Source organism: Epinephelus lanceolatus, chromosome 18, assembly GCF_041903045.1.
Source record: "Epinephelus lanceolatus isolate andai-2023 chromosome 18, ASM4190304v1, whole genome shotgun sequence".
In the NCBI taxonomy this organism is placed as follows: Eukaryota; Metazoa; Chordata; class Actinopteri; order Perciformes; family Serranidae; genus Epinephelus; species Epinephelus lanceolatus.
The window spans coordinates 23,087,047-23,114,930 of NC_135751.1; the positions used below are offsets into that span (position 1 = coordinate 23,087,047).

At 42.1% G+C, this 27,884-nt stretch overlaps 1 protein-coding gene across 3 annotated transcripts; it reads right to left on the reverse strand.

Moving 5' to 3' along the window:
- Nucleotides 1–1,763: 1,763 nt before the first annotated feature.
- Nucleotides 1,764–27,832, reverse strand: usp36 (ubiquitin specific peptidase 36). Of its 3 annotated transcripts, none has more exons than XM_033645016.2 (20): nucleotides 27,715–27,832; nucleotides 23,816–24,081; nucleotides 23,460–23,681; nucleotides 21,298–21,408; nucleotides 19,411–19,513; nucleotides 15,964–16,031; nucleotides 15,422–15,492; nucleotides 15,235–15,317; nucleotides 14,985–15,096; nucleotides 14,738–14,878; nucleotides 11,848–11,948; nucleotides 11,619–11,757; nucleotides 11,163–11,525; nucleotides 9,384–9,608; nucleotides 8,808–8,932; nucleotides 8,021–8,713; nucleotides 5,311–5,531; nucleotides 4,814–5,002; nucleotides 4,580–4,695; nucleotides 1,764–3,969 (listed from the first exon to the last, which is right to left on the reverse strand). In XM_033645016.2, the coding sequence occupies exons 2-20, from the start codon at nucleotides 24,066–24,068 to the stop codon at nucleotides 3,838–3,840; spliced, it is 3,468 nt and encodes a 1,155-aa protein (XP_033500907.2). In that variant the 5' UTR covers nucleotides 24,069–24,081; nucleotides 27,715–27,832; the 3' UTR covers nucleotides 1,764–3,837. The 3 variants fall into 3 exon arrangements, with proteins under 3 accessions (XP_033500907.2, XP_033500905.2, XP_078017159.1); XM_033645014.2 differs by having other exon boundaries at nucleotides 5,311–5,534; XM_078161033.1 differs by lacking the exon at nucleotides 27,715–27,832 and adding an exon at nucleotides 24,387–24,510 and having other exon boundaries at nucleotides 5,311–5,534.
- Nucleotides 27,833–27,884: the final 52 nt, after the last annotated feature.

A 27,884-nucleotide genomic window follows, 5' to 3' on the forward strand; every position in this document is an offset into this window, starting at 1 on the left:
CAATTCATTTAATACAATTCTATCTATGTAGTACAGGTCTCCATCTATATCAGGGTAGGATAGATATCTGTACAGGTATCCATTCATCTGTAAAGTCTGTCATTCATATTCAATGGTTGGACCTATAGATCTACACAGAATGGGTAACCTAGATCCACGTCAAAATATGAGTATTGAATGTATGAATAGTGACATGACTGTGAAACTGAGTGTCAGCAAGATACCTTACAACTAACCTCTCTGGGTGGAAATGTTATCAAGTCTCGCTTACACTTGCTGGGAGTTGGTTACATAGATCAAAATGGTGCTGTGTTTTAGGCAACAAGACAGTTGTTAAGATGATATATGGTTGGGTTCGGTGACTTACATAGACATCTCAGTATGACAAAGAAATTTACTAATGAGGGCTGAAAACACTCTTTGTTACTGAGCTCCACTGAATCACGTCCAATCTCTGTGGAATTTCTCAGGTCACTGTTTGGTGGTATTGTGGTCAACTGGCCGGAAGCATGAAAGGTTAGGTTTTGCCCAGCGCTACCTGCCAAATGACCATATTGATTACTCACCTTGTGTTACATTTAATTCAGGAAGAAAACTGTCTTTTACTGTTTTATCACATCCCTCTGCAGTGAACAAAGCATCCAAAAACTGAGAAAATTCTTAATTAATTTAGGTCAAAGAGGGATGCTTCAAACAACAGCAAAACTATACCAAAACACTCAATACAAACTCTCACACAACTACTACTTCCCAAACAGACAGCCCTTTCCTATGGGGAATTAAACATAAAGAGAAACTACACTCTCTTCAAAGCCAGACTCCATTGACAAAAACTGTAATTTTACCTCTCTGAACACGGGATCTGTGTAACTCCAAAGTCATACAATAACACTAACTGATTGAGGCAACGGTTGACCAGCAGCATTGGTGCTTACCAAGTGAAATTACTGAATTTGTTTACAGAGTCTGGCTTTGAGAAGCACATCAGTAGGTTTTTGGGAGGTACTGAGCATACAGCCGGATAAATAATACATGGATGATACTGCATGAGTTGTATGAGAGTTTGTAAACCAAAGTTTTGATATAGTTTTGTTGTTGTTTACCGTGGACCCCTATGACTTCAATTCATTGAGAATTTTTCAGTTTTTGGTTCTTCATTCACTGTGGAGGGATGCAAAAAAAGCAGGTTTCTCAATGAATGAATTCAACATAACTTGGGGTGAGTAACTGATATACAAATCAGTCAACTGGGGAGTGAAGTGCTCCTTTAATAAATAAACCTGAGATTTTTAACAAACGTAAAACATATCAAAAACAGACTAATTTTTACTCTCAATTACAGTCCACATTAAATAAAGACTGCATTGCTATTTAAACCTGCAATAACAGATTGTTCTAGCCACTAGAGGGCAGGAGAAGCAAGTTGTGGACACAACACACCCTCACCTTTTAAGATGATATGGCAAACCTATTAGCAAACATGTTTAGCAGCTATGGAGCATCATCATCATTCGTCTAGAGCCCTGTTTCTGGCCACTGGTGAGTTTGGTCCATGTTTTTTTTTTTGTTCTTTTCTGTCTCTTTATCTGTTAAATATTTCATTGTTTATCAACAGCTAGCCATCAACTGTCTGTCTGCTGCTTGGTGCTGAGCAGGTAGTGTACAGTGAGGTTTTTGATAGCCCACTGCTATCAAAACTACATTGCAATTACAAGAAAGAAAAACATTCAAAGGATTAGAAGACAGGAAAATACACAATCATCTCACAAAAGTCACAACTTTATTGCACCTTTATAGTTTAACTATAGTGTGGTAAGAGCCACTTTCATTATGAAAGGTCTCCTCCCTGGTCAGAAAAGGTGGTGCAAAATATAGAACCATCAATGCAAACATGTGGACCGTCCATTCACACTGGGAAATGTTCCTCTGTGTCAGTCCCGAGAGTCAGTTTGACACCCTACGTCGACTTCACAGCCGACAAACGCATCCTGTGGAAAGCAGACCGCCATAGTCGCTCTTGTACTGTACACACTACAGTGACATAGGGAAGGTCTTGCATGAAAACAGACAGCTCTCTTACACACAAATGAGCTAACACATCTGCAGATTAATTCTCAAGTTAACACTCACCAACTGATCCGAGTATTAGTAGCACATTAAAGATCTGTGTCTTTTCTTCTTTAAATTATATATTTATAACATTAAATCCTATACTTTTTTTATAGCCAATTCAAGGCAACATCTCTAGAATGAAAAGAAATGCATGGGCAGATCTTTACAGCGTTGGAGGGAAACAGGTAGCACAAGATGAACTGTACAGGCTTCTACGCTGGCAAAGCAGTTTGTTATAACGTTAGTTTCTCTACGCATCTGTGCCCGGGGTTGGTGCAAGATGATCCCATGGTTTCCACACCTGAAATATTTTGTATAAAACAGTTTCTACAGGATGTACAGGATGCAAAATGGTGGTCCCAGGAGAGGGACGTCCTCTGATATGAAGCAGGGGAGGGGGGTCTGATCGGAGATGAAGATGGGATACAGGGTGTCTGGGTTCCTGAGTCTTAGCCCAGTTTCTAGATGACCAGCATGAGCATCAGAAAATTGCATAGAGTAATAAGATACAAGGGGAAAAGAAAGTATTAGCATGTGGCAAGCCCATTCTAACACAGCGCCTGTGTGAAATCTGACCCCTTTATTTCAGTATGTCGGTGAAGAACAGTTTGTGAAAGGTCAAATCTCCACACTGAGAGCTTCTGAACGCTGGACTGATGAGATGACCGACAAAGTTACGACTGCTCCTCTCTTTAGTCCCTCCCAACAACCCCAACGTCTACTCTGCAAATGCACATTTCACCGTAACGTCCAGGTAAACATAGATATGATGAGTGTCCAATGTGTTCATCCATGTCAACACGTCTACAAACAGCTGAACTGTTAATAAAATAGGCAGAGCATTTATTTGTGGCCTAACAACATAAAATCTGAAATTAACTGATTTTTCTAAGGGAACAAAAAGGGTACATAACTAAAATTTTTAGACATGCATATTCATAAAACAGTGGCAATTTTAAAGCTTCATTTTACCAACAATATGCAGGCAAAATTTGGTCCTTAAAAACACACCACGTGGCACAGACACTGCAGGAAAAATAAAATGTCGGCGGAGAAAAAAAGGCAGGAAATAATTAAATAATCTAAAATAATAAACAATACCAGTCAAAAGTTTTGACACACTTTCTCATTCAAGATAATGGGAAAGTGCGTCCAAACTTTTGACTAGTATTTCTCTATTAATAAACTATTTTGGATCTTTGTAATTTGGTATAGACTAATATCAGAAGGTTTAAAAAATATTAATGTCCATCTTACCGAGCCCTTATGTCTGCAACAGTATGCTCTAAGATTGCGTACAGTTTCCAATATGGTGAACAGTATTTAATTTCATCGTAGCTCAAGATTGTTGGGGCAACAACCAGGGTTTAAAGATGCCAGCATACAGTTATTTTTGACATGGAGGTGTAGGGGGTTCTACTAAGTACTGCATGCATAGAAAAGCCAGAGCCCCTACTGTGGTATTTAGATTAAAAGGGGATGTGACTGGTCGCTACTGAAGCCTGAAGACATTTCATGGTTTTTAAAACTGAGATCAAAGGGCTGTCGGTCAGACGGTCAGTGTAATCTTTTGAATTCAACTCATAACCAACAAGGAATTTAAGTCTCATAATAAACAAAAGATAGATTTAAAAAAAAAATGTGAGAAAAAGGTACAGAAGTTTGGTATACAGTATTGTTGTCTCCATTTTCCAGTCAGCATGACCTCAACAGCAATCTGGACTCTCAGCGACGGACACCAAAAACTCTCTTCCCTCCGGGTGTTACAGACCACTTGCTCCGTCTGTCCTGGATCTTCTGGAAGATGTTGCTGCCGCCTCTCCACTTCTCTCTTTTATAGTTTTTTATTTTCTTCACCTGTTGATTTGGACAAAAATGGGGGAGAAGTTGAAGGCGAGGGACAGTGACGATAAGCCTCAAAGAAATACTTCAGCCACAAAATGATCATTTGTATGTCAATAGGGCAGCCCTCAATTAATCGATCAATAGTCATCATTTAGGGCTCATTAGTCGACTAGTCGCCCGCATGTTTACGATATTAATTCAATTATTAAATTGTATATTTTGGGCGGGGCAACACAATGGTTTGAGTTGAAGGTCTGAGAAAGAGCAGTATCAGTAACATGAACAACAACATGAACCTTCATTAATATAGGCCTATATTTGATCTACAAGTGCACATCACACACTGAGCGAGCCGCCTGTTAATGACGCTGTCGGCAAAGCAGTAATGATTGTGCTAAGTGGCTAATGGGCATGTAGCTACTTCCATGTTTCAGATGATACGTCATGTTTGTAGTCGGCCAATGAAGATGAGTTTACATATCACCTTTCGTACACAGAGTAATTTATATACAAGTGATCACTTTGTGGGTGAAATATTCTTTCAAGATTAGCAGACCTAAAGACAACCTGATTTAAGATGACATCATTCTTATCATTTGTTGTTTGCTTTTTGTCCCCTCACCTTTCCTCGGTCAAAGTCTTCATCCCACTCATCGATCACAGTGTCACTCATAGCATGGCGGACATCTTCAGCAGCATCTCTACTAATCGCAGAGACCTCTCCATCCCAACTGAGGACTAGATAAGACAAACAAAATCTATTAATGCATATAACGACACCATCTGCTGTGCTACAGATGAGTAAATTATCAAAGCATTGCCATTCAAAGGATCAGATTTAAACACCGTGTCTCACCGTTGGCTCCGTAGGCCTTATCTGTGGCATTCCTGAGCAGCTCCTCTACCACCCCACTTGTCTTTTTCCCATCCCAGGCTAAAGGAGCAGGACGGCTCGGGGTGTCTCCTAACTCACTTTTATCAGCCGCTGGCGCCTGGCTGCGTTTGTAGCCGTCCTTCACTTGGCTGTCCCACACAACCACTGCGGCTGAATTTGTAAAAAAAATAAAAAATAAAAAAGAAATAGCAAAAAGAACAACAATTAAAAGAAACAGATAAAGAGATTAAATCTGACATTCTCAAAATGTGGTGAGTCATGCTCTCAGTGTAATTGTGAAATGACTGGTCACATAAATGAGAGGCTGTGAGCGAGTGGCTTTAATCAATACAGAGCAGAGTATTGCTTTCTGTGTTGGCATGGAAACAAGATCGCACTGTCTCACTGCAGTTTGCATAGCATGAATGCATGCCTTTTCTTTTTGCAATGACAGTGACAGAATGTGCACACTCACATACCTGCGCTTTGTTTACTTATTTCGCCATTCTCTGTGGCGTTCTTTTTGGATGGGGGCTCCGCTGCTTCAGGCTCCTCGTTCCGCCCTTTTGAGTGTCGCCTGCTCTCCTCCCACAGTCTCACCTCTTCTTTTAGCCTCTTCTTCTTCGCCTTTATTTTCTTTTTCAACATTATCAAATCCTCCGTATCATTGTGAATGACTGCGGCCTTCAACTCAGAAGTGCTGCTGGGAGAAAGTAAGTTCAGTTAGTTTATTGCATGTTGGCTGCTTTGTGGAGGTTTCTAGAAGTCAACTGGTTGTTATAGAAACAGTTTTGTGCCTCTTCTTCCACATTACGAGCTCAAACTCCCTAAGGCTGCACTTTTTAAACAGAAATGTGAGAATAGTGGGAAACAAAAACATTGACGAGACATTAAGGCTTTGTTCAGACTGCTGGGCCAAATCTGTTTTTGGCATATGCAGGCTGTATCATTCATTCATTCACCATAATGACTTCATCCTGTTCAGATTCACAGGGGAGGTGGAGCCTATACCCAGCTGACTTGGGCAAGAGGTGGGGTACACTCTCAACAGGTCGCCAGATCATCACAGTGCTGACACATACAGACAGATCATGCTCACTTTTACAGCTATGAGCAACATGACCTGCATGTTTTTGGACTGTGGAGGGAAGCTGGTGAACTCGGAAGAAAAACCCTCGCCCACACAGGAAGAACATTCATACTCCACACAGACAGCCTCAGCCAGACAGTGGGGCACCACTGCTAAAATGTATCATGACAGATTTTATTAAAACTGGACAGCAAAGACATGTCGGATGCAGACCACATTTGGAGGTGGTCCGAAACAGTTTCCCATTGGATTTTTACAAATGTGTCTCAGTCCAGGCAGTCTGACCTCTCAAATCAAATTTCAAAGTGTCTTTTGCATCACTTGTAACTAGGGCAGGGTATCGGTACTCAGCATCTTTAAAGTATCAACTGAAAGCAAGTAGTATTGAAACGTCTCCAGTCAAACAATATCTGCATTTGATCCATGTTGCCCTGGGGGTGTGATGAAGCAGAGTGTAGTGTATGTGAAGTAGTAAGCAGTTCAGCATGCCGAGATGCCACCGAAACTACACGTTTTGACAAACAAAAGCGGGACTAAAATAGATACCAGGTCTGATTGCCATCGACGCTGCAAAACAGGTCATTTTTATGTTAAGTTCTTCTGATATTCGACCTCTAAAAGCCCGTCGAGTCGTCAGATATCTGCTTGAGCTAGCGTTAGTTAGCTGCTTAAATTGCCCATACAAACAGAAATGTTTAAACTTTACTCAATATGGAAATGCTACACACATCAGTAGCTCTGTTAAGTCCTCAACAATTCAGTCGCTCAGTTCATTTTGCTGGAACCATGAGCACCAAAGTATAATTCATTTAGATTCACAGGCATGGTAAACAAGACAAAAGAGTGGTGACTCTCTGACTCTGAAGAGGTCATTAAGTCTAAATGTGTCCAATCCTTGATTTTTTATGTTCCTTTATTACTTAAGTGTACACCAATCACATGGACCAAAATGGGTTTTCATAAAAGTTAATCGACATTGTGAATATTGTTGTAAGAGGATTAAGTAGTGTTGTTTCCATACGCCGGGTGCCATAATCCTTGGGTGCTGTAAAAAGAGCATCAAAACTCTTTCTCTCTGATGCGCCATGAATCGTTAATAGATAGGGCTGCCACTAACGATTATTTTCATTGTCAACTAATCTGACGATTATTTCTTCAATCAGTCGACTAACCATTTCATCGAAAAATGTGTTAAAGTGTTGAAAAATGTCGGTCTGTCTCGCCCAAACCCCAAAATTACGTCATCTAATGTCTTGTTTCGTACTCACGCCAAAGTATTTTAGTTCACTGTCATGGGAGAGTGTGTAAAGCTGCCAATATCTGAATGTAAGAAGCTGCAGTAAGAGTATTTTGGGGTGCTTTTATAGTACTTTTCTATGAAAAATGACTCAAACCGATTAGTCGACTACTAAAATAGTCACAGATTATTTTAATAGTTGATTAGTCATCGATTGGTCGACTAATCGTGGCAGCCCTATTATTAGATAGCCTCATTTTTTTAACAGTAATAATTGCACTGGTTTAAATAAACAATTTGATGGAATTTTCCCATCTGTGATGAGCAAAGGAATTAAAGTGTACTACATGCCACTCCATTCACATTAAAGGTATCCAATGAAGTACTCTATTGGTGTTGGTATTACTTTAAGGGTAATGGCACTGGTGTTGGGATTTTTTAAATGTTCCCTGCCCTACTCGCAACAAGACACATTAGGATGCCAAATCCAGAGTGACAAAGTGGTAAGCAGAATCCATGCCACTACTAGCAGAGCACTATGGAGCACAACATGGAGAACAACAGTCTGTGTGCCGACACCAAAATAAATTAGAATTAAATAACTGCGACTCGACAGCGCAATTGTTTTTTGGAGATGGACCTCATTTTTTCATGCTTTCGTGTTGGAAAGCCACATCACCAGCGTAGCTACTGACACCATCATTACACAGCAAGACAAGTTGGTGATGTCTGGGCTCATAAATCTAATCTGATTACCTGTAAATAACAGTGCAGACAGTCGGTCTGAGATCTGATTTGAGAAACGAATCTGATTTGCCTGCAGTCTGAACGTGGCCTAAAACAATCGAAAACTTCAACCCACCTTTGTGAAGCAGCACACGCTGAAGTCTTGTCCTGCAGAGCCTCCACCAGTTGCATCTTCTTTTTCTTCTTCTTCTTCTTTAATTTTATAGAGTCCCTTTGCTGTACTTTCTCATTTGACTCGCACTGCATCGGGGTCGTGGCAGCTAACTGAGGCTTCTGCTTAGACTGTTCTGTATCTGGCTGAGATGTGAGACTCCACATGCCACCCTGACACCAATCCTCTTCCTGGTTTGATGTGTCCAGGTGAGATGGGACGCACTCCCTCTCCTTGACTTTCTCTCCATCTTCATGCTCCCTCTTCCGCTTTTTCTTTTTCTTCTTCCTCTTTTTCTCGCTGGCTGGCTCCACGGGGTTGGCCGGTGTCACTGTAGCTGGGGATGTCGCTGGCTCCGCGTCACGTTCCACCTCAGAATGCCGCCTCTTCTTCTTCTTCTTCTTCTTTGGATTGCTGTTTTGAGCTGGAGCGCTGCTGAGGTCTGGTTCTTGGACCAAGGAGCTGAGGTTGTTGGAAGACTTGGGGCTCTTTGCGGCGGTGGCGCTGTGAAGCCCGTTGGTTTTAAGAGAAAGGCTGGCGTTTGGTTTTTGCAGTGTGGAGAGAAGGGACTGTTTCTGAGGGCTCTGCTGTTTGAAGGATCCACTCGAGTGGGCAAAAGGCAATGACTGGACTTTAGGTGAATGGAATGGATCGGCTCTGAGAGGAGAACAAAAACAGAACATCTGGATTAAATTTGCCATTTTCATTTGAGACAGACAAATCTATGTGATATAGGGCTCAGAGTTCATACCTGTGAGTGTGAGTAGGTGAGGCAAAGGTGAAGGGGTTAAGTTGATTTGGATGCGTGGGGTCACTGGACAGCTGGCGTGGCAAAGGGGGCAGAGCATCAATGCTGCTCAGTCTCCGGCTGCGAGCCTGCAGTTATCGACATAAATAAAAACTTGGTGGTCTAAAAAAAATAGCCATGAGTGTGACAAAAATAAGGAAGAGAATCAAATAAGGAAAAGGAGGATTAAAAGGGATGGCAGGGAAAGATGGAGGGAGGAAAACAAAAGAAGGAAAGGGTATGGCAGAGAAGAATTAGAAATGGTTAGAAAAAAAGAACAAACTAAAGGAAAAGAAGACAAACTCTAAACAAGTGCTTCCATGTGGTTGATTAGACAGGCACACTGGAGAAGTAACACATTACATACAGCAGAACATACACTAGAGAAGGAGAGTGCACTTGCCTTAATTTAACTACTTAATGAAATCAATGGTCAAATTTGGATAGCAGTGTAGAGGGAGGCAACGGGAAACGAGGGTATCATGAGCTTTCACTAAGACAGGAGGTGGTGGTGCTGCTGTGGATGGGAATGAAGTTCACCTTCTTAGCTGACAGGGCCAGTTTCTTGGCAGGTGGAGGTGACATGGTGCTGGTGGCTTCAGACGTGATGTTGTTGAGGGCCGGGGGTTTGATTTTCGCAGTCTTCTGCTCCTCTGTGCTCTGAGAGCGCTCCACGCTCTTGGCCGGAGAGGCCAGACCATTAGAGCCTTTCCGTGGGGTGGAGGGAGTCTCTCCTACTGGCGCACTTTTGGTGCCCACAGAGTCCTGGTTGAAACAGAGGCAATCACAGGTTGTGGTTAGGCTTCTCTGCAGCTACACTTGGCCTCTAATGGCTGTTGCGCATCTGCTTAAAGAGGACCTTTTATGCTTTTCCCTAGTTGTGTTACAATGTTGGATGTTCATATTAAGCATGGCCAACCCTTCAAACAATGAGGTAAACATTTTTCTGCTTTTGAAATAACTGTAACAGATTTTATACAGTCGTTTGCTCCAGGCACACTGCCGCAAGTGTTTACATTAAATACACTTCTGCTACATTTAGCTACATGCTAACATCAGGGAAACCTGTAATCTTTGTTGCTGATATTGTTCATTTCAGATCCCAGATGCAGATAATATTCCTGCTGGAACACATCCCTTTCTCAATATTATAGTTAAGAAGCTTTTGTTGGTGATTTTTCACTATAGAAAGTATCACAATACTCTGTTATGCAATGACAAGGAGGAGACACAGACAGTGCTGTGGTAACGGATACCAATCAGAGCAGGAGGGGGCTTGAAGACAGGCGCTTAAAAGGAAGCGTGTCAGACAGAGAGTGAATACAGGTGCTCCAGCACAGACAGTACGAGGAAAATAAAGTGTTTTGACGAAGAAACCCAAAATACAAATTTGAACCTGAAAATGAGCATAGTAGGTCCCCTTTAAACTCCACAATAAAAATCTGTTGTAATGTACGAGTCATTTCACACACACACACACACACACACACACACACACACACACACACACACACACACACAGTTCCATGTACAGTTTGCTCTATGCATTGTGTGTCGGACTTTTACATTCAAGGTAGCTACATGATGTTGTCGTATTTTTGCATAATATATCAAATTTGCATTAGAGATGAAAGAATTCATCGATGTGACAGTTAAAGAAAATTCCAAACATTCCATTTTCTTTGGTTTATGTTATTGTAAACTGATCTTTGGGTCATTGAACATTTTTATATCGCTTGGACAAACCAAACAATTTTAGATAGAGATATACTATGCAGGATATTCCTAAGAACAATGTATGGACTCAAACAGAAGTAATACATCTCAATCATCACTTATGACCCACTAGAAGTGTGTGGTGGTGTATTTTGCTGCAGAGACTCTGCCCTCTGTCTGTATTTTCTTATTTTCTGTGTTTGGGACATTTATAGGCATGTATCTCCCAAAGCAACTCAGGTGAGGTCGGCACTTTCTAAAAAGGTGGCGACCAGGTGCCAGACCATAAACAGCAGTTCGCTGGTGAGCATTTCAAACAGTAACCAGCAATGCTTTAAGGAAATTGTGATGGGCATTTTTCACTTTTTTCTGACATTTTGCAGATCAAACGTTAAATCAGTTTTTCGAGAAACTTGTCAGCAATACTCTTGTCTAGTCCCTGTTGTTAAATAGCTTGCATGCATTCTGAGGACACGTTTTCCACACATTGTCTTGAGATCACAATGACTGTCTCAATATCTTTTGATGCTACAAATACTCCTGTGTTCAAGCACTGACTTTGAACGAAGATTTGTGTTCATGCTTCTTCAGGGCAAATATTACCTTTGATTCAGTGGTGTCGGCAGAGGAAGAGTCAGACAAAGACTTAATTGAGGTAGACGCTGCCATGCCTCTGCCCTCGCCACCTTGCTTTTTATCCCCCTCCATCCGGCTGACCCCGTTGTTCGAGGGGGTCGTAGTGCTGCTGCGGGACTGCACTTGGCTCTGGGGAGAAGGCTTCTTCAGCTTCTTGAAAGGCTCCTCGATAACTGTGGGTCCTCCCGGCAGCTTTGGCGGGCCATTGGAGGATGACGTCCAGTTGGAGAGTCTGGGCTGTGGCTGAGAGCTCACACCGTTCCTGGAAATGGGCAGTCCCAAACCACCATCCATGGACTGGATCTTACGCAGTTGTGCAGGCTCAAGTTTCTGAAAAGGGAAGTGTATTTAGAACTTGTACTGTAAACTGAAAATAAAGTCCACATGTCACGACAGAGAGCTGGATGTGATCTTGTCTCTCACCTTTGTGACCTGCGGGGAGGAGAGAGGCCCATTCAGGTTGGCCCTCTTTATCTGTTCCGACGACACACTGTTCTTCCCAGGGTGCAACATCCCCTGCTTGGTGGTCTGTCCATCTGCATTCTTCTTGGTTTCAGGGATCCTGCAAAGTACAAACAAAACTCCGCTTTATTTAATGATATATCCAAAAAACACCTGTTTTGATCTCTCGCAGCACGCCACAGTGTCTCACCTCAGGTAGAAAAGCACATAAGCCTGCTGGTTCAAGACCACTTTGATGTTACTCGAGTGTACCATTGAATCATTCATTTGGTACCACTGTCCGTTGCTTGCCTAAGAGAAAAGAAAGAAGGAGAAAAACTTTAAATGAAGCAGGCTGTGAAATGTATTGACTGAACCTTTATTTATTTATAGTTGAACCATAAAAAAGTTCAACAACAGACACAGACAGAATAATACAAACATGCAGAATCTGTTAGAGCAGTTACAGGCAGGTATATGGCCTGTTTAATTTTAGATCAGAATAGTTTATATGCCCACCACAATCATTAGACACTACGCCTACAGCTGTTAATAGGACGAGTATATACTATGAGACAATAAGGACTTATTAACTGTCAGATTTTTTTAGCTGTATTAGGAGATTGTGGGCAATGCCGCACATCAACAAGAGGAGCTATTTTGACACAACAGAAAGAAATCTGGTTATAACTAAATGTTTCTTCTCTGATAAGCTGTGTAGTTCTTGTTTAGCAGTTACAAACAAAAGTTGCTCAACCATTAAAGTTCTGGACTTAAAGCATTTACTTTCATAGCCATTTCTATGCATTCTCGTACACAGGGCTCAAAATATCACGTGCATATGTGCACTAGTGCACGTTAAATTTGAGCTGTACATGTCATTCTCAGATCTACATGCACCAGGGCATGTAACTGTTAAACACTGCCAACTCTTACATACTGACCGTGAGATTACGGACAATTTTCTCATGCGATGAAAAACAAATTTATAACTGGTAACGCCATGAAGCAAAAAGAGGACACTGACAGCACACAAACACATGAACAGAGCGGCACACACAACAACAGCACCCTAAAGCACTGTAGTCTGTTACTGTATGGGTACCTAAAGCGGCCAATGAGGACAAATAAAGACTCGTATGTTGGCAATAATTTCTTACACTTTATAGAGTATGTCTTTATTAGAATATGTAACATCACTAAAGAAGTCCTTTAATATTATAAAACCGTTTCAATAATGGGTTTGCTAAAAAAATGTAGAAAAAAGCAATGGAGTTCTGCTCAAAATGTCCCTGACTATGACCATAACTAGATTCACTGTAGATTAATGTAAAGGGAACATCAGCTCAAATGATTGTAACACGTTCAAAATGAATTAATATTTTCCTTCAGAGGTTTGCTAAGGCATTATGCCACCTTGCTGTCCTGTATATATCGTATAATCGTGGAAAGAGGGGACAGAGTCGTCTCGCCTTTAAGCCATCACAGAAGGTAGTAACAGCGTCGAAACGGTGATTGTATAAACAGGACAGCCAGTGGGACGGGATCATGGGCGGCACTGGTGTGACAATTTAACGACATGTTTCATGTGTGACCCACAGTGGGAGATTTAAAAAGTAGCTGTTAGTTAGCGGCTGTAAATGTCCGCAAATCCTGAACACAACATTCGGAAGCTCCTTAACCTCCAAGCAGAGGACGAGATCAGCTGCCATATAACAGGAACGGTAAATGATTGTTATCGACATGCTAATGCCATTGTTGTTATTTAGAAAGCGCTGCCGATGCGTAGGTTTTATGTTGCACAAGAGGCCAACGCTGATGTGTTACATGTCTTTCGCTGATACAAAGCTGTGATGCAGCGTATAATCACATACTGGAGTGGAATGATGACGCAGTTGTTTGGTTCTGTGTAAAAATGCAAATAAGGCATACAGAAGGGACTTTGTAGTGGCCATATAGCGCCATCTCTGTGTGAAAAGGCCCCTGACTATAACCATGTCAAATTTGAAGTGATTTTATTGTAGTTTTTGGAAAATAAATTTAAAGGCAAAATTAGCTCAATTTACATTTTAGCATTCATAATTTCCTCATAATCGAACTGTCATAAAAACAATGCCTTAGTAGGGCTGTCAACGAATACTCTAAATTCGAATTTGAAAAAAAAAAAAGGACCTTCCAATGTGAAAATTGATATTCGATTGTGGAGGAAAAAAAAAAAACACCACCGCAGCTGTCCTCTTTGTGAGTGGGAGTGGGAGCGGCCACGGAGCTGCACGGCGCAGCCGGTGTGGATGACACAATCGGTTAACATGGGCGCCGAAAGGAAACTGGCTTCGCTTCTCGGCGCTTCGAGGCTATTCGCAGCGCTTCCGCGGGCGGTGTGGCCTGACGGGTCAGAGAGGGGGGGCGAGCGAGAGGTCCGTGGTCGTTTATAACGTAATGTTATAGATAATTGTTTTATGTCTTTTAATGTGTAGGTATGTAAATGTTTTCAAAGACATTTATGTTGAAATAAAAATACTAGTACTACTAATATTAGTTTGCCTTCTTGTGGACGTAATGCGAAAAAAAAAAAATTCGAATGGTTCGAACCTATGAGTTATTTTTAGAAGGAATATTCGAACGTCATTTTTGAGCAATTTTGACAGCCCTATGCCTTAGCAGGTCTGCTGAGATATTCAATGGCATCCTCTTTAGAAAGACTATGATCATGCCAAACTTGAAGTAATTTTACTATCTGGCTCCAAATGAAATTGAAAAATAGTAAAATAAGGAAAAATTGTAGTGCAGGTTAAAAGAAATTGTATCTTAAAAAGTTACACCACACTGGTGAGCCTAAACAGAAAAAAGTATTTAAATGTTTTTTGTACCAGTATTGCAATAACACTCCACCAGGTATGATGGAAGGAAATTTTAAGTAGCTTGTTGGTGAAGAAATCTACGTTTAGTCTTAGAGAGCCTCCTCTCTTTGTATGTATTTGCCCATATTGCCTTGAGTCATGTTTCTGATCCTCAAAAACACGGTGGCTCATCTCAAAATGTTTATCCTCAGATTTTGACATAAATAACAATAAAAAAGGACGTGCATCTGCTCATCTTACCTTGACATAGCAGTAGTAGTGGCCAGCGTGACAACTGTAACCAGAGTGCACCAGAACAGCATAGAGGCCGTACATAACAGGATCACCTGAGCTCTGAGACATGTAGGGGCGGATGTTCAGAAATTCTGGGTAACCAACATCCTGAAAAAAAAAAACAAAAAAGAAAACAACAGATAGAAATATGAGATCACTGAGAAATGAGTCAGCTCTCTGAAAACAGGCAATAGTGTGAGAAATCTTTGTTAACCTTTGTTATTTTGCCTCCGCTGAAGTTGGCAAACCTCTTCAGCGAGAGGGTCAGTACATTAGATGTTCGATGGACTGTGAAGCGCTTGGTTGCTGGCACTTTCTTTTTGCACCTGGAGAGGAAAAATAAAGAGTCATGATACATGATCCAAAAAGGATGTCGGGTGTGAATAAACAAAAACCTTTTTTTTAAATGCCCTGCAGATTTACTTAAAATGTAGGATGCTGTTGGAGGAGATTAATGCACTTACTTGGCACACATGTAAGCATTCTCTCCACTTAGTACGTCTGGTTTAACAAACAGTTCCAGGGCTCGCACAATGTTTGCTGCTTGCTGTGGACAAAAACAGTTAGATACACTGTGTTGCTTTGGCAAGTAAAAAATAAAAAAAGGTTATGTATTTCCATGGAAATAAAGGTTATGTTGTGAAAACATACCCGAATCTCCACAGCGATGTCCAGGTAAGGATCGTATGTGTCTGACACACTTTTACAAATAGAGCATTTCACTGAAAGACACAATTTAAAAAAACAAATGTGACTCTCTTAGGTCTACTTATGAAGAAATACAATCTGTTTATGTAACAGGGTGATCAGTGATTACTGGAACATTTCACACAAGCCTCTTTTCCACTTCCTGTAAACAAAAGAAACTCAAACTGACTGTGTGATCAGACACTTAGGGAAAATACCTCTACATCTAGCACTCTTCTCGAATTTATGAATGTTATAGGACTTTCTATAAAGCATTAGTAACATAGACCAGAGACTGCAAACTTCTTTGGATCTGCATGTGTGAACACAGAGTACTGAACTACATCCAGCTGTTTAAGCAATATATATTTTGTTGACACTGACATTAGTGTAGTCTGCTGAGTGGTGGATCGATAGTGCAATAACAAAATCAACACATGGGGAAATTCACCAGAGTGCACAGCTCTAGAGGCAATCATTTTCTACATTCTACAAAAAGTCAGTACCTCTTGACCTGAGGTAACCTCCAAAGATCTGGTGAACCAGCGTTGTGGCCTGGGTCTGCCTGTCAAGCCTGCAGACAGGAAGGGAAAAAAAAATCATCAAAACATTCATACAAAACCAGGCACCCATCCATTTTCTGCTGCATATCTGGGGCAGAGTTGCGGTGGCAGCAGGCTAAATAAGGTACTCCAGACGTCCCTTTCCTCGGCAATGTTTTCCAGCTCCTCCTGGGGGATCCTGAGATGTTCTTATGCCAGGTGATATATACAGTCTCACCAGCATGGGTGTACCCCAGGGTCTCCTCCCAGCTGAAAGTGGAAGGAAAACCTCAAAGTGGAGATGCCCAGGAGGCATCCTGATCAGATGCCCGAACCACCTCAAGTGGCTTCGACGCAAAAAAGCAGCCGTGCTTCTCCGAGCTCCCTCCAGATGTCTGAGGCTTGCTGCAGTAGTCTGTTACTGATGTTACACGGTGTCTGGCCAACCATCTCCACTGTTGTTTTGCCTTTTCAGCAATACTTAGTCAGACAACGGATGCTACAATCATAAACTGAAACTGCCTGCGCGGTATAGCAGCAGCAGAGTAGCAGGAGTCAGATTTCAATCATCACTTTACTGGAGTAAGGAGAGTTGACCGACAAGACTACGTCAGGGGATTGTGTGCAAAGCGAAAAGCTTATAAAATATGCCATTATTTTGGAGTTACACCCAATGCTAACAAGGAACCTGATAATGTTAATGAGAGAATAGACATTTTAATGGTCACTGTGGCTGCTTCTTCTTGTTCCATTGCTCCTTGCAATATTTCAAACTGATCCACTGTCAACAAAAGCCGAAAATGACCGTTGTCTTGTTTTATAGATGCATTTTTGATGAACGATCACAGTAACACTGACAAATTGCATTTCCTGTAACTACAAATTTGTAGTTTAGGCCGATTTGTTTTAATGAAAATCGTAGCCTGTTTCCAGACCATAGACCCCGCCCACTCAACTGAGTAGGCTTGCATCTCTGGTCTGGCATACTTCAATGAATTTGCGATTTATCTCGTCCAAACGATGGACGGACCAGTGAACCTCGGGGGTCTAGCGATTAGCCAATCAGCGCCACGCTGATGTCAAGCTGTACGCCGGTGGGTACTGGTAAGGATAACAACAATGGCGACCGCTACAGATCCTACAGACCACATTAACGATGCTATCGAGGTATTTCACCACTACTCGCGTTAATGGAGGACCAAATTAAGGAAGCTGCTAAACTGGATTTAACGGCGATGCAGCTGGGTGTGCACGACGACGGAGACATTTTAAACGGGCAATGCTCGCTTGTTTTCGGCACCCCCGAGGCATGGATACTAGTGACGTCAGATTCTGGGTGAGTCGTTGATCTCTACTGATTGGTTATGGAAAAAATCAAATTCCCTCCCCCTTGTAAATTGCCTTCAATGGAAGCCATGTCAGACTGAAGGTTCTGGGAGCTTCAGTCTGACACTCAGGCTATGGAAATCGAGTTTCTATTTAAAATCCGCCACCGCCGCTCCATGCTGGGTTCCCGTAGTTCAGAGTGGGCTCACCCCTCCCCCCGCGCACATGATACACAAACAACATGGCAGCGAGCAGGGAAGAACTCGTTCTCAAGAAAGGGAACGAGTTCTTCAGCACTTTTGTGTGCACACCTGTGTCTGTGTGCTCACCTGTGTGTGTGTGTGTGTGTGTGTGTGTGTGTGTGTGTGTGTGGGCATCAGGGCCAACTCCGCCGTGCGCAACACAGAGAGCAGAGGAGGATTTTAGACGCGCACCGTATAGGGACATAAATGACATGCCGTTGTGTAAATAAAATAAATAAGTGTTGACAACGCAAAGCTGGCAGACCCCCGAACCGTAGTAAAGGGACCTCCGAAGACCATTAGCTCCTTTAGCTTGTGTTAGCTCGTTGTGGCAACAACACATAAACAACGGGACTTGGTCTGCGTTAAAGAACGGCACTTTATTTTCAGCACTGCAGGGATGATGCACAGCCTCTCTCATCAGTGTCTGACTTTTACATAGAGGGAAATAACTCAAAAACAGCATGCAGAACTGCGTAGGCTTCTTCACTGTAGCTGCTCCATGTAAACAACATAGCACATGCCTCACTTTCTTCCTGGGGCGCATCCATCTGATGTCACACACCACACCCGGCCCGCTAAGTAACGTCTCATACCTCCTACATGAACTACACACATACACAGCTCCACACACAAAAACACACACACACACACACACACACAGAGTAACATAAGGCTATTTAGTTTGTTTAATAAAAAGACAAGGTATAGACCTGTTCTATAGGAAAGGTAACCTTAAATGACTTCTGTTGTGATCCAATATGATGGTAGGGGAAACACTGCCGTATGATAAGAAAGAGGTCCGGTGGAAAACGATCACAGATGCAGTCGCAATGTATATTGCAAGAGATGTGGTGCCCATATATAGGCTACCGTGGAAAAGCTGGGGTTTATTCACATGCTGAAAGTTTTGGACCCCAGGTATGTGCTACCAGGCCGCAAATATTTCTTTTTAACTAGGAGGGGAAAAAAATCGATTTAAATTGTGAATTGGATTTTTTGTGAAAAAAATCAGAGATTTTTTTTTAGGCCATATTGCCCAGCCCTAACTTCAACATAAAAGTCAACTCAATTTTCACCTGTTAAATGCTTAAAATGTGAAGCTGCAGCAGTAGGAAATGTTTGGTTAGCATTAGCAGTAACTTAACACAGCGCTCTACAGATATTGAGCGTCTTGTAAAATGTCTAGTGCGATTGGAAAAATTACAGCACTGTCAAAAAATGATCAAGCAGTAGGACACATCCCTCCCAGCCACTCTACGGAAGAAACTCACTTTGGCCGCTTGTATCCAGTCCACAATCTCATTCCTTCAGTAACCACCCAAAGCTCATGATCAGAAGTGAGGGTTAGATCAACTAGTAAATCAAAAGCTGCCTCGGCATCACTACGGTGTGGAACAACTACCGCTGTTGCCGCACTAATCAGCCTGTCCATCTCACGCTACATTTTATCCACACAACACAACAAGACCCTGAGATACTTGACCTACTTCACTTGGGGCAGCAACTCACTCTTAACCTGGAGGGGGCAATTCAACATTTTCTGGCAGAGAACCATGGCCTCAGACTTGAGGTGCTGACCCTCAACCTGACAGCTTCACACTCTGCTGCAAACCACCTTAGTGTGTGTTAAAGGTCACAGCTGGGTGAAGCCAAGAGAACCACATCATCTGCAAAAAGCAGAGACGCAATTCTGGAGTCCCCAAACCAAAGTCGGCCAGCAGAACTACTAAGCTAGTAGGCAGTATTCTTAACTGGCCCCACGAGGAGGGCCCCGGTAAAACCAGGCATTTTATAAACAATATACTTTTAACACTTTTAAGAAACAATAATGAAGCCTTACTTGGGGTATCCATTGAGACAGGCTTTCTGCATGGCATCGATGGTGTACCGCAAAAATTCATGGGCGTCCTCCTGACTTCCAAAGCGAAAATGTCTGGCAATTTCTGTGGGAGGCAAAAGAGCGTGTTAGCTTTGTGTCAATCAAACATTTACAACCCTGAGTGCATTAACATACTTAAGTGCTTTATGACAATCATTCATCTTTTACCAACACCACTTACTGGAACAGGAGTGTTCAGAGAGGATGCTCATTGCATGGATGTTAAACTCTGCAAGTCCTGTTTTTAAATATTTGCATTATGTCACAGACAATCCGCAGACACGCTGACAACAAAGGGACAGCAGAGCAGCACGAGTAAACATTATTAATAATCCTTTGTTCTGCCAACATTTGTGTTGTCTAAAAATAACTTCCTGCAAAACAACAGAGGAGAGGCTCCATAAAAGACAGGCGCTCTGACTCATAACCTGACAACTTCCTGTCAGAATTAAACGAAGCACAAGGATACAAACAAGTGTGAGTTCTTTAAACAACAATGGCAACCACATAGTCTATATTTCAAAACCATTTATAGTATTAAAGAGCACCAGGTTATACTGTGGCTTTATATTCAAGACGTTAACGCACTTCTATATGTTATGCAGTAATAAGCAGTGAAGATAGTTTATTTAATGTTGTAAAGTTGCAAGAGTACACACTACTGGGCACTTACACTATAAAAGGTTAGCTGCTCATGTATTGCAGACATGCAGTTCATTGACCATGACCTCATAAGCAGCTTACGGTCACTTAGTGACTTCAGCAGACTGACGTCTCATCTAAAAGTCTCACATTAGAGATAATGCAGCTCTAAACCCTCTGCCTCTACTGTTATTTCCTAATGGAAAAAGGGAAAGTGTGAGCTGGTAGAATTATGTGGTCATCACCACATTCCCAGCATAGCATCCCTGCGCATTTACGACAATGAGTCACCCCTGAGTGGGAAAGAAGAATAAGACACCCTGCTCTAATGACCTGTTCGGGGCTCTCGTCGGAGATGTAGGAGACAACATCTTGAAGATATGAACTCAGTGGGCTTATGATGGGGATTGGGGTGGTTTTATTTTGTTTGTGAGGCCCCAGCTGTGAAATCCTGGGGCGATTTCAACATCAGTTGCAGTAAGCTCTTCTGATTTTACTGTGATGACACTGCGCTGTATTTGTATTTTTTTTTCTGAGCAAGAGGCACAGATGTTGAATTTTTATTGTATGCATGTACATTGTTTTAGCTGCTGAGGGACGCACTAACTGTGGGGGTGGCTACCAGCTTTTAAAAAAAAAAATGTAAAGAGAAACCATAAAAACACATACTGTACATCTCTAAGCTCTGGCTGAAAAGGAGGACTGTACATTTTTTTTGTGCTAAAGCTGCTCCTCTCAGCCCGCAGTCACAAGGAGACAGAGAGGGCATCGGCAAAGGAGGGGAGTGAAGGGGGGAGGGAGCGAGAGAGAAAGAGAGGCGCAGGAGGTGGAGACATGATTGCAGCAGCACATAAGGAAGTAGCAGGCAGGTAGGGAGGGAAGGGAGGGGAGGGGAGGGCTGGAGGGAGGGCTCTTGTGAGACTACAGCACACTACCTCACCATGTCAAGGTGCAACTAACACCTCGTCTCTACTCTCTCTACGCGGTGTTCATTCACAGCCCGCAGCCTCACCGCTCCACTTTTGCACTGCAGTTACTGGCTGCTGTCACACGGGACACTGTGGCCAGCGTTGCGTCATCACGCCTCTGGCAATATTCAACCGAAAATCAGGTGTCCGTTACTCCTGACACAACCTACATTGAAACTGGCGGACACCAATTGCTCAGACACAATCGCACAGAGCTGAAGGAAGCTGGAGGTCTTACTTTTCAGGTCTCTGATGAAGGAGACAGGCTTGATGGCATTGCCTGTGTTGGCAAAGGCTTGGATGATATGGTTCTGCATGACACAGATCATACAGAAGCCTGACTGGTGACCTGAAACACAGGCAACAACAAAGGAAATCAGAGATAGTCACAAAATTAAAGTACAGAAATGTATTACTGTGACAGATTAAGATATCACTAATGTTCATATCAAAGAAGAGTAGTTGTTGCTGTGGTAACAACTGATGAGGATCCTAAATAAAGAATAAAAACATATTGGATCAAAAAGTTAGAATTAGGCTGATTCGAACTACTTTTTAAAAGCATGGCAAAGAAATGGACTAGGAGTGCGGATCTTACAAAACCTCACGATTCGATTTTTTTGGTGTCCGATTTGATTCAAAAACAATTTTCAATTGAATAAACAAAAAAGTTGCATAACTTTCGGCCTCTTGCTCCAGTAGGTGTGCAGGCTACTGTGTGCCTAACCATTCACGGGTGTCCTTATTCCATTGAAATACATTATGAAACATAACTGGCAATTACGAAAGGTCTGCCACCTTTTTATTTCAAAAAGTAAACTGCATTATTTCATGAATTAATTAATCTGAAAGCACCTAACAGTCTCCTGCCTGTGATGGCACTGGAAGTATTCACAATATATTAAGCGATCGTCTAAAAGCTGTAATTATTTAGACATTTAGAAATTAAAAACATGTTTGCAATCGCAACCTTTTCTTAAGATGAATTACAGTTTAACTCTGGCATGTCTGTGCTGTAGACTGTCGGGGTGCTGTGCTGCCCTCTCGGTTGAGTCTCGTCTTCTTTGTTACGCCGAAATCACCTTAGTAATAAACATTTCGAAAATTGTCTTTTTTCCCTATAAACCGATGCCACATTGTGCACGTCGCAATGCATCTACTAACCGATTTTTCCCTTACCCCTAAAACGTACTTATTATTTTGTGATTTTTTTTTTTTTAAATCAAACAAATAATCTGAATTCTATTTGTGAAAAGCAGATGAAAAAATCTGGATTTGGAATACTTTGTACAGTGTGTGTACGACAATGCAATGGTTGTGGAGCCTTAATCAAGCAGATTGTCCTTTATAGCAAATATGAGTGAAGTCTGACTAAAGCAAAATCAGTAAACACATTATACATGTTAGAAAATACTGAAGACTGTAAACTGTGTAATACTGAAATGTGGAGTTAAACTACTAAACTGTTTTTCACCATTTCTGTTTCCAGGATTTTTTGCTAGACCTGAAGTCATGGCTCAGTGATGCACCGTCTGGAGCCATCCTTATCATGACCCCTCTTCTACTATATGAAAGCTACCTTACTTCTAACGTTAGTTCGTTCGTCGAGAGGTCACTGCGTTCAACAAGCTCTCTTAGCTCTTTCAGTCTAATAAATTAAACATCTATAAATGCCACAAACATGAAAACTTTTCGGTTTGTCAGCCGGAATCAGCTACCCAGCCTGCTGACAGTTACTGCTCACTGCTGTGGATGTGTGCTTTGTTTCAACATCAGCTGCTGTTAAATGCTGAACAAGACTGTCGCTGTGGGGCAGCACTAATTCTTCAGCTTGGGGGTGGGAGGAACACTTTAGACATATTTATTTTTGCCTTTTTTCTGCCTGTTTTACGAGGCTAAGTGTTGCAACTCAGTGCCTTTGTCACCCCTAACACCACAGCATAATAATTCTTAATGAAATAAAAACGTACTCAAGGCTATGCACATGCAGCTTGGTTACACTGGTCTGGACCAAAGGACCATTTAGCGGGGTGTGTACTATTTTACGATTTCACCTACAGCACTGAAACTTTAGGTCAGCGAGTCTTTGTTTTCTTGGCTTGTTAAAAAGGTTAAGTCAGTAAATCATGGACTGCTGAATGTTTAAGAGCCTAAGTGAAAGTTAGTGTGGACGAACTGACCAACTGAAGCAGCCGTTTTTGTTTCTCTTCTTCAGCTGCTTTGGCTTGCATTCCACAGTGACATTCAGCCACATGTGTCTGCACATAGGGTAGTGGGATTAGAGTCGTTTCCAAAACGCACGACTATGTAGGTGTGCGTAGTGGTAAGGAAAATATAGGTGAATGAGAGTGTAAACGCTGTGAGTCTGGCAGCATTAAAGAGTGTGATTCAAATACTCACAGGCACGGCTGTGCTCCTTTGAGAGTAAGTAGTTGGCAAGTGGAGGGGTGTAGGTGAGACACTGCACTGTGGAGTTGAGGAAGCAGGTGTTCCCGAGGTTGTGGAGACCGGCTCCCACCCTGTACACGCGCTCCCATTTAAGGGTAAGCTTGTTCCCTGGAAAGAGCATCTTCTGTGGGGCGGGGATCCCGTCGCTCTGGCCCCCGACTACGTTCTCTGAGACTGAAGGAGGAGTGCAGTCAATATTGTGACATAATCAAAAGAGTAATGCAGAAACTGAGCATTTATGCAAAAGGCAATTATGAAAAAAATCAAACTTTAAACATCTAAATTTTCATTTCAATTTGAGAACTTACCTTGCCTCTTTATTTGGGCAGGCTCTGGGGCCTTCTGGCTTGTGGCGCCCTCGTTCCTGGGATTGAGGATCACATACTTGTTCTTCAGGCTGTCCAGCTGATAGGAGAAACCCTTGCTCGCAGGCTCAAACTCTATCTTCTGCAAGAGGACCTTCTTGGCAGAGGACGCCAACAGCTTGTTGAGGTCGCCCTCATCACCTGTCTCCTTTCGACCAGGTTTTAATGCCTCCTTGAGTTTATCTACTATCGGCATTGTTGGAACATCACTGCAGAGAGAGTCAGATCGAGTGTCAGTGTGTTCACAGCGTCACTTCACCAGGCTCACATAAAGCTGCGCAAAACACATACACTCATTTCCCCAAAGGGATCAATCTCATATCATCTTATTAGCTCTACCCCCCATCCAAAAGCACCTCATACTAGCTTTACTGTCGTTTTCTATTACAGGGTTCCTGTGCTGGGACTTGAAACTGTCACCACGGCAGTGTTAATGCCCCTCATAGCTGAACAGGACCAAAAGTAAACCCTCAGTTGATCAAATAAATGTTGAATTTATCTCTCCAATAATCACCTAAGTGCCCAATAACGCCCTCCCCAGGCCGCATATCCTGACGTGGCTCCAGGAGGGATATAAGGACGCTGTGCATCCGAGGAGCCAGCTGGGTCTTGGCAGCTGTCCCCGCAGTTATGCAAGACAGCAGACACTGGTAACATAGGGTGGGGGAGAGTGTATGAGAAAGGAGAGGCTGATCATTTAGTGCACATGAGGTGTAAACAGTTGCTGTTAACTGCCAGGTCCAAGTCTTATCAATTACTGTGCCTGCCCTGTATCAATGTTTTCATTGTTATCTCCCACCAATTGGCATGCTTCTCCTGTAAAGCTGTATATCATATTTTTTTTTCCCCATCAGGACAACCAGTGATATGAGAGATAAAAAAAAGATAAAAATTAAAGCATATGCATTGGTTGTCTGCTGTCCCTTTAAACACAGTGTAGCTGAGTGTACTAAAAGGACTATTTCAGTGTAGATAACAACAACCGTCTGCCAGAGTCAGCCCAGTGAATGACTTCTGACATGTTATTTTCTACAGAAGGCGGCAGGCTGGCAAAATGTGTTCAACGCTGACCGAGGAGTGAGTAAACAAATCATTCATTCTCTTATTGCCTCAGTTTACTCAGGATGCTGCCAAGGTGCCCCAAACTAAACAAATCCCCCCCCCCCGTAGAAGTGAGAGCATTACATCACATAGATGTTACAGTGCAGCTCTAAAAACACCAAAGGCATGGAGCACCGTGAGAGTCGTGCTCATCAGAGTGGGCAGTGATGTCATGAAGAGGGAAGGAGGGCTGAACATGCATTGTATGCACAAGGGCACGCTGACCTTCACGTGCGGCTGCTACTGATACGACTAAAAACGACACAGCCCACAGGGACACAGCTAACTGCAGTGATGCAACTGCGAGGCCAGGCAGCAATATTAATACATTGACCACTACGCGGCTGTTTAATCAGATTAGTGTATCACAACAATTAGTCACTTTATTTGTACGTAGCTCACGCAAACTTTCCTTTGTTTATGTTCGCATTGGATTGTCTGTGCAACCACTGTGAGCAGTTATCTGAAATCTTGTCCTCACAGGGATAGGTCTGATTTTTACTGTAAGTTGATATGAGTCATTCACCAGTAGTGATATCTATGCATAGATATTAGCTGGGGCTACAAGTACTAATATCAATGTATAGATAATAAGGTCCTGTAGTGAACAACTCCAGCATACAAATCATATAAAACTACATCGGGTTAGACAACTTTAGATGTTAAGGTAGCTTGTAGGCATCTGTCTAGAGATCACCTGAGCAGAATCATGCATCGGAAATCACAAAAGATATCACCTTCAGATATGAATGGCTTAAACTTGTTTTATTTAACATTACCTTGCATCTTCAGATATCGCTGCACTGTCTGCTGCTGTTCATATTTGTCTGACAAGCCTGTGGCCGGACTTAACCACCTCACCTATTCATGTATAAACGCCATCCCAATGGGGATGTCAAATAAGTGTCTGTTTAGAAAATGCTGACATTTTATGAGTTTTGCATTCAAGTGTATCCATTACAAGTAATGGCGGTGTGTTTAATACGTTTAATACGAAATTACTTCTCAATATGAACAGGAAAAGTCCTCTAAAGACGTAAATGTGATTAAAAATATATATAAAACGGGGTACTCCGCACACTGACATGCTTAGTTACATTACTAGAGTTAGCAATGTTTTATCAATGTGTAGAGGTACATCTGATAATGCAATCCCAGGCCCGACATCGGCCAAAAATACTGCCATTATCATGAGTTTCTGAGAAAATACAGATAATATCAATAAGTGTAAAGATGCATTTAGGTCATCACATTAGGTGAAATACATAGAAATGCATGGTAAACCGACAAAGAGGAGTATACTGAGCCTAAAAGCATGGTATTATATGCCTGTGTTTCCAATATAGAAAATAATTGTGTGGCCCACCTAACATGATATTCTTTTCTTTTTGATTTTCTTTTCTTTTCTTCTTTTTTGCCTGTCTTTCACATTTTGAAAATGAATTTAGAACAATGTCTCTTCAGGAGCCAACATCTATCAATAAAATAGCTGCCCACCCACACTGGTCAGAGAAAGAAAGCCTGAATAGAGCTGAAAATGACTGGTCAATTACTCCAATAGTTGATCAATGGTAAATTGAATCATGCACTATTTTACTAACCGATTCACCATTTAATATCTTTCTCAAGTAAAATGTCAAATATAAGCTGGTCCCTGCTTCCTCAGATTTGAGGAATTGTCTCTTTTCTCCATTGTGAACCCATGTAAATGTCTCTCTTACGATAGTAATCGCAATAGTTTTGCATTTTGGACTGTTGCTCAGGAAAAACAACCACCCTGGAGGCTGTGGTAACCATTTTCACTATTTTTTTAATATTTTAAAGACAAAACAACTGACCAATTAACTAGGAAAATAAAAGCACATTAATACTAAATGAAAATATTGTTAGTTGCAGGCCTAATACTGGTGTTAACTTCTAAATTGTGACAGTAAAGGTGACACCTTTCACCTGGATGAAAGAATGAGAAACATGTGGTGTCTTCGGGGCTTCATAGCCACGACTGATAAAAATACACAAAGTGGACCATGTAAATAATTTAATCAGCGCAACTGTGTTGCTGACACAAATATATTTGCTGGGCCACAATAGTAAATAACAAGCAACAACTATTTATGTAATAACCAATAAGCACAGAGTCCAGTCGTGGGCTAAAAATGCGAACGATGGACTTTATAGCGTGCACCTGAAGGCAGCACAGCGACTGCTGTCACTCCTGTAGTCCCTCCATTATTACTTTGATTTGACAACTATTTAATTGCCTGTTTTCACGGGTTTTCAGTTCTCCTGTTTCGTATTTATAGTTATCCACTCCACTAGCCAGGCAGCCTCTGTGCACTAGTCAACTCTTAGGGCCACTCATCACAGCTAACATGCTAACACCGAGCATAGTTACCGTTAACATCGATTTTAACGGTCTCAAGTCCGGAGACAAAACGTTGACATGACTTCGATATAAACCACTATCCCCCTATGTTTAATTATCCGCCATTTCCTGCTGCTTACCGTATCATTTTGTCTTTCTACGCTTGACAGTGTCAGCAGCAAATTAGCCAGCGGGCTAACTTAACGTGGCGAGAGCCTCTAGCCTCCCTCAGTGTTGCAATGTGGGTTAGCATCTCAGCGTCCAGGTGGCTAACAACCCCCAACCGCCACATCTTGACCGTTTGTTCAACGACAATCACCCTGGAAATATATGCTGACAAATAAAACGTATACCCAAACGCCGTTTGTTCGCTCACCTTTCCTTCAATCGTCCAAAAACGTTAACGATAGAGGGGTCTGCTTCCTCAGCTGTAGCTCTCGAGTCTGGTATTTTCGCCCATGCTGCATTATCAGAGGGCGGGGACAACAATGACTGACAGGGATGACGGGCCAATCGGAGGACAGGTCACTCCGTAGCTGCAAGGTT

Bases quoted from the DNA above. Each gene is read 5' to 3' on its own strand.
- usp36 (XM_033645014.2), bottom strand. From the start codon at position 24,068: ATGCCGATAGTAGATAAACTCAAGGAGGCATTAAAACCTGGTCGAAAG. The intron at 15,318-15,421 runs GTATGTTTTCAC...TTTTGTCCACAG, and splicing joins ACATCGCTGTGGAGATTCGG to CAAGCAGCAAACATTGTGCG. The intron at 11,758-11,847 runs GTGAGACACTGT...TGTACTTTGCAG, and splicing joins TATGTGCTTTTCTACCTGAG to GATCCCTGAAACCAAGAAGA.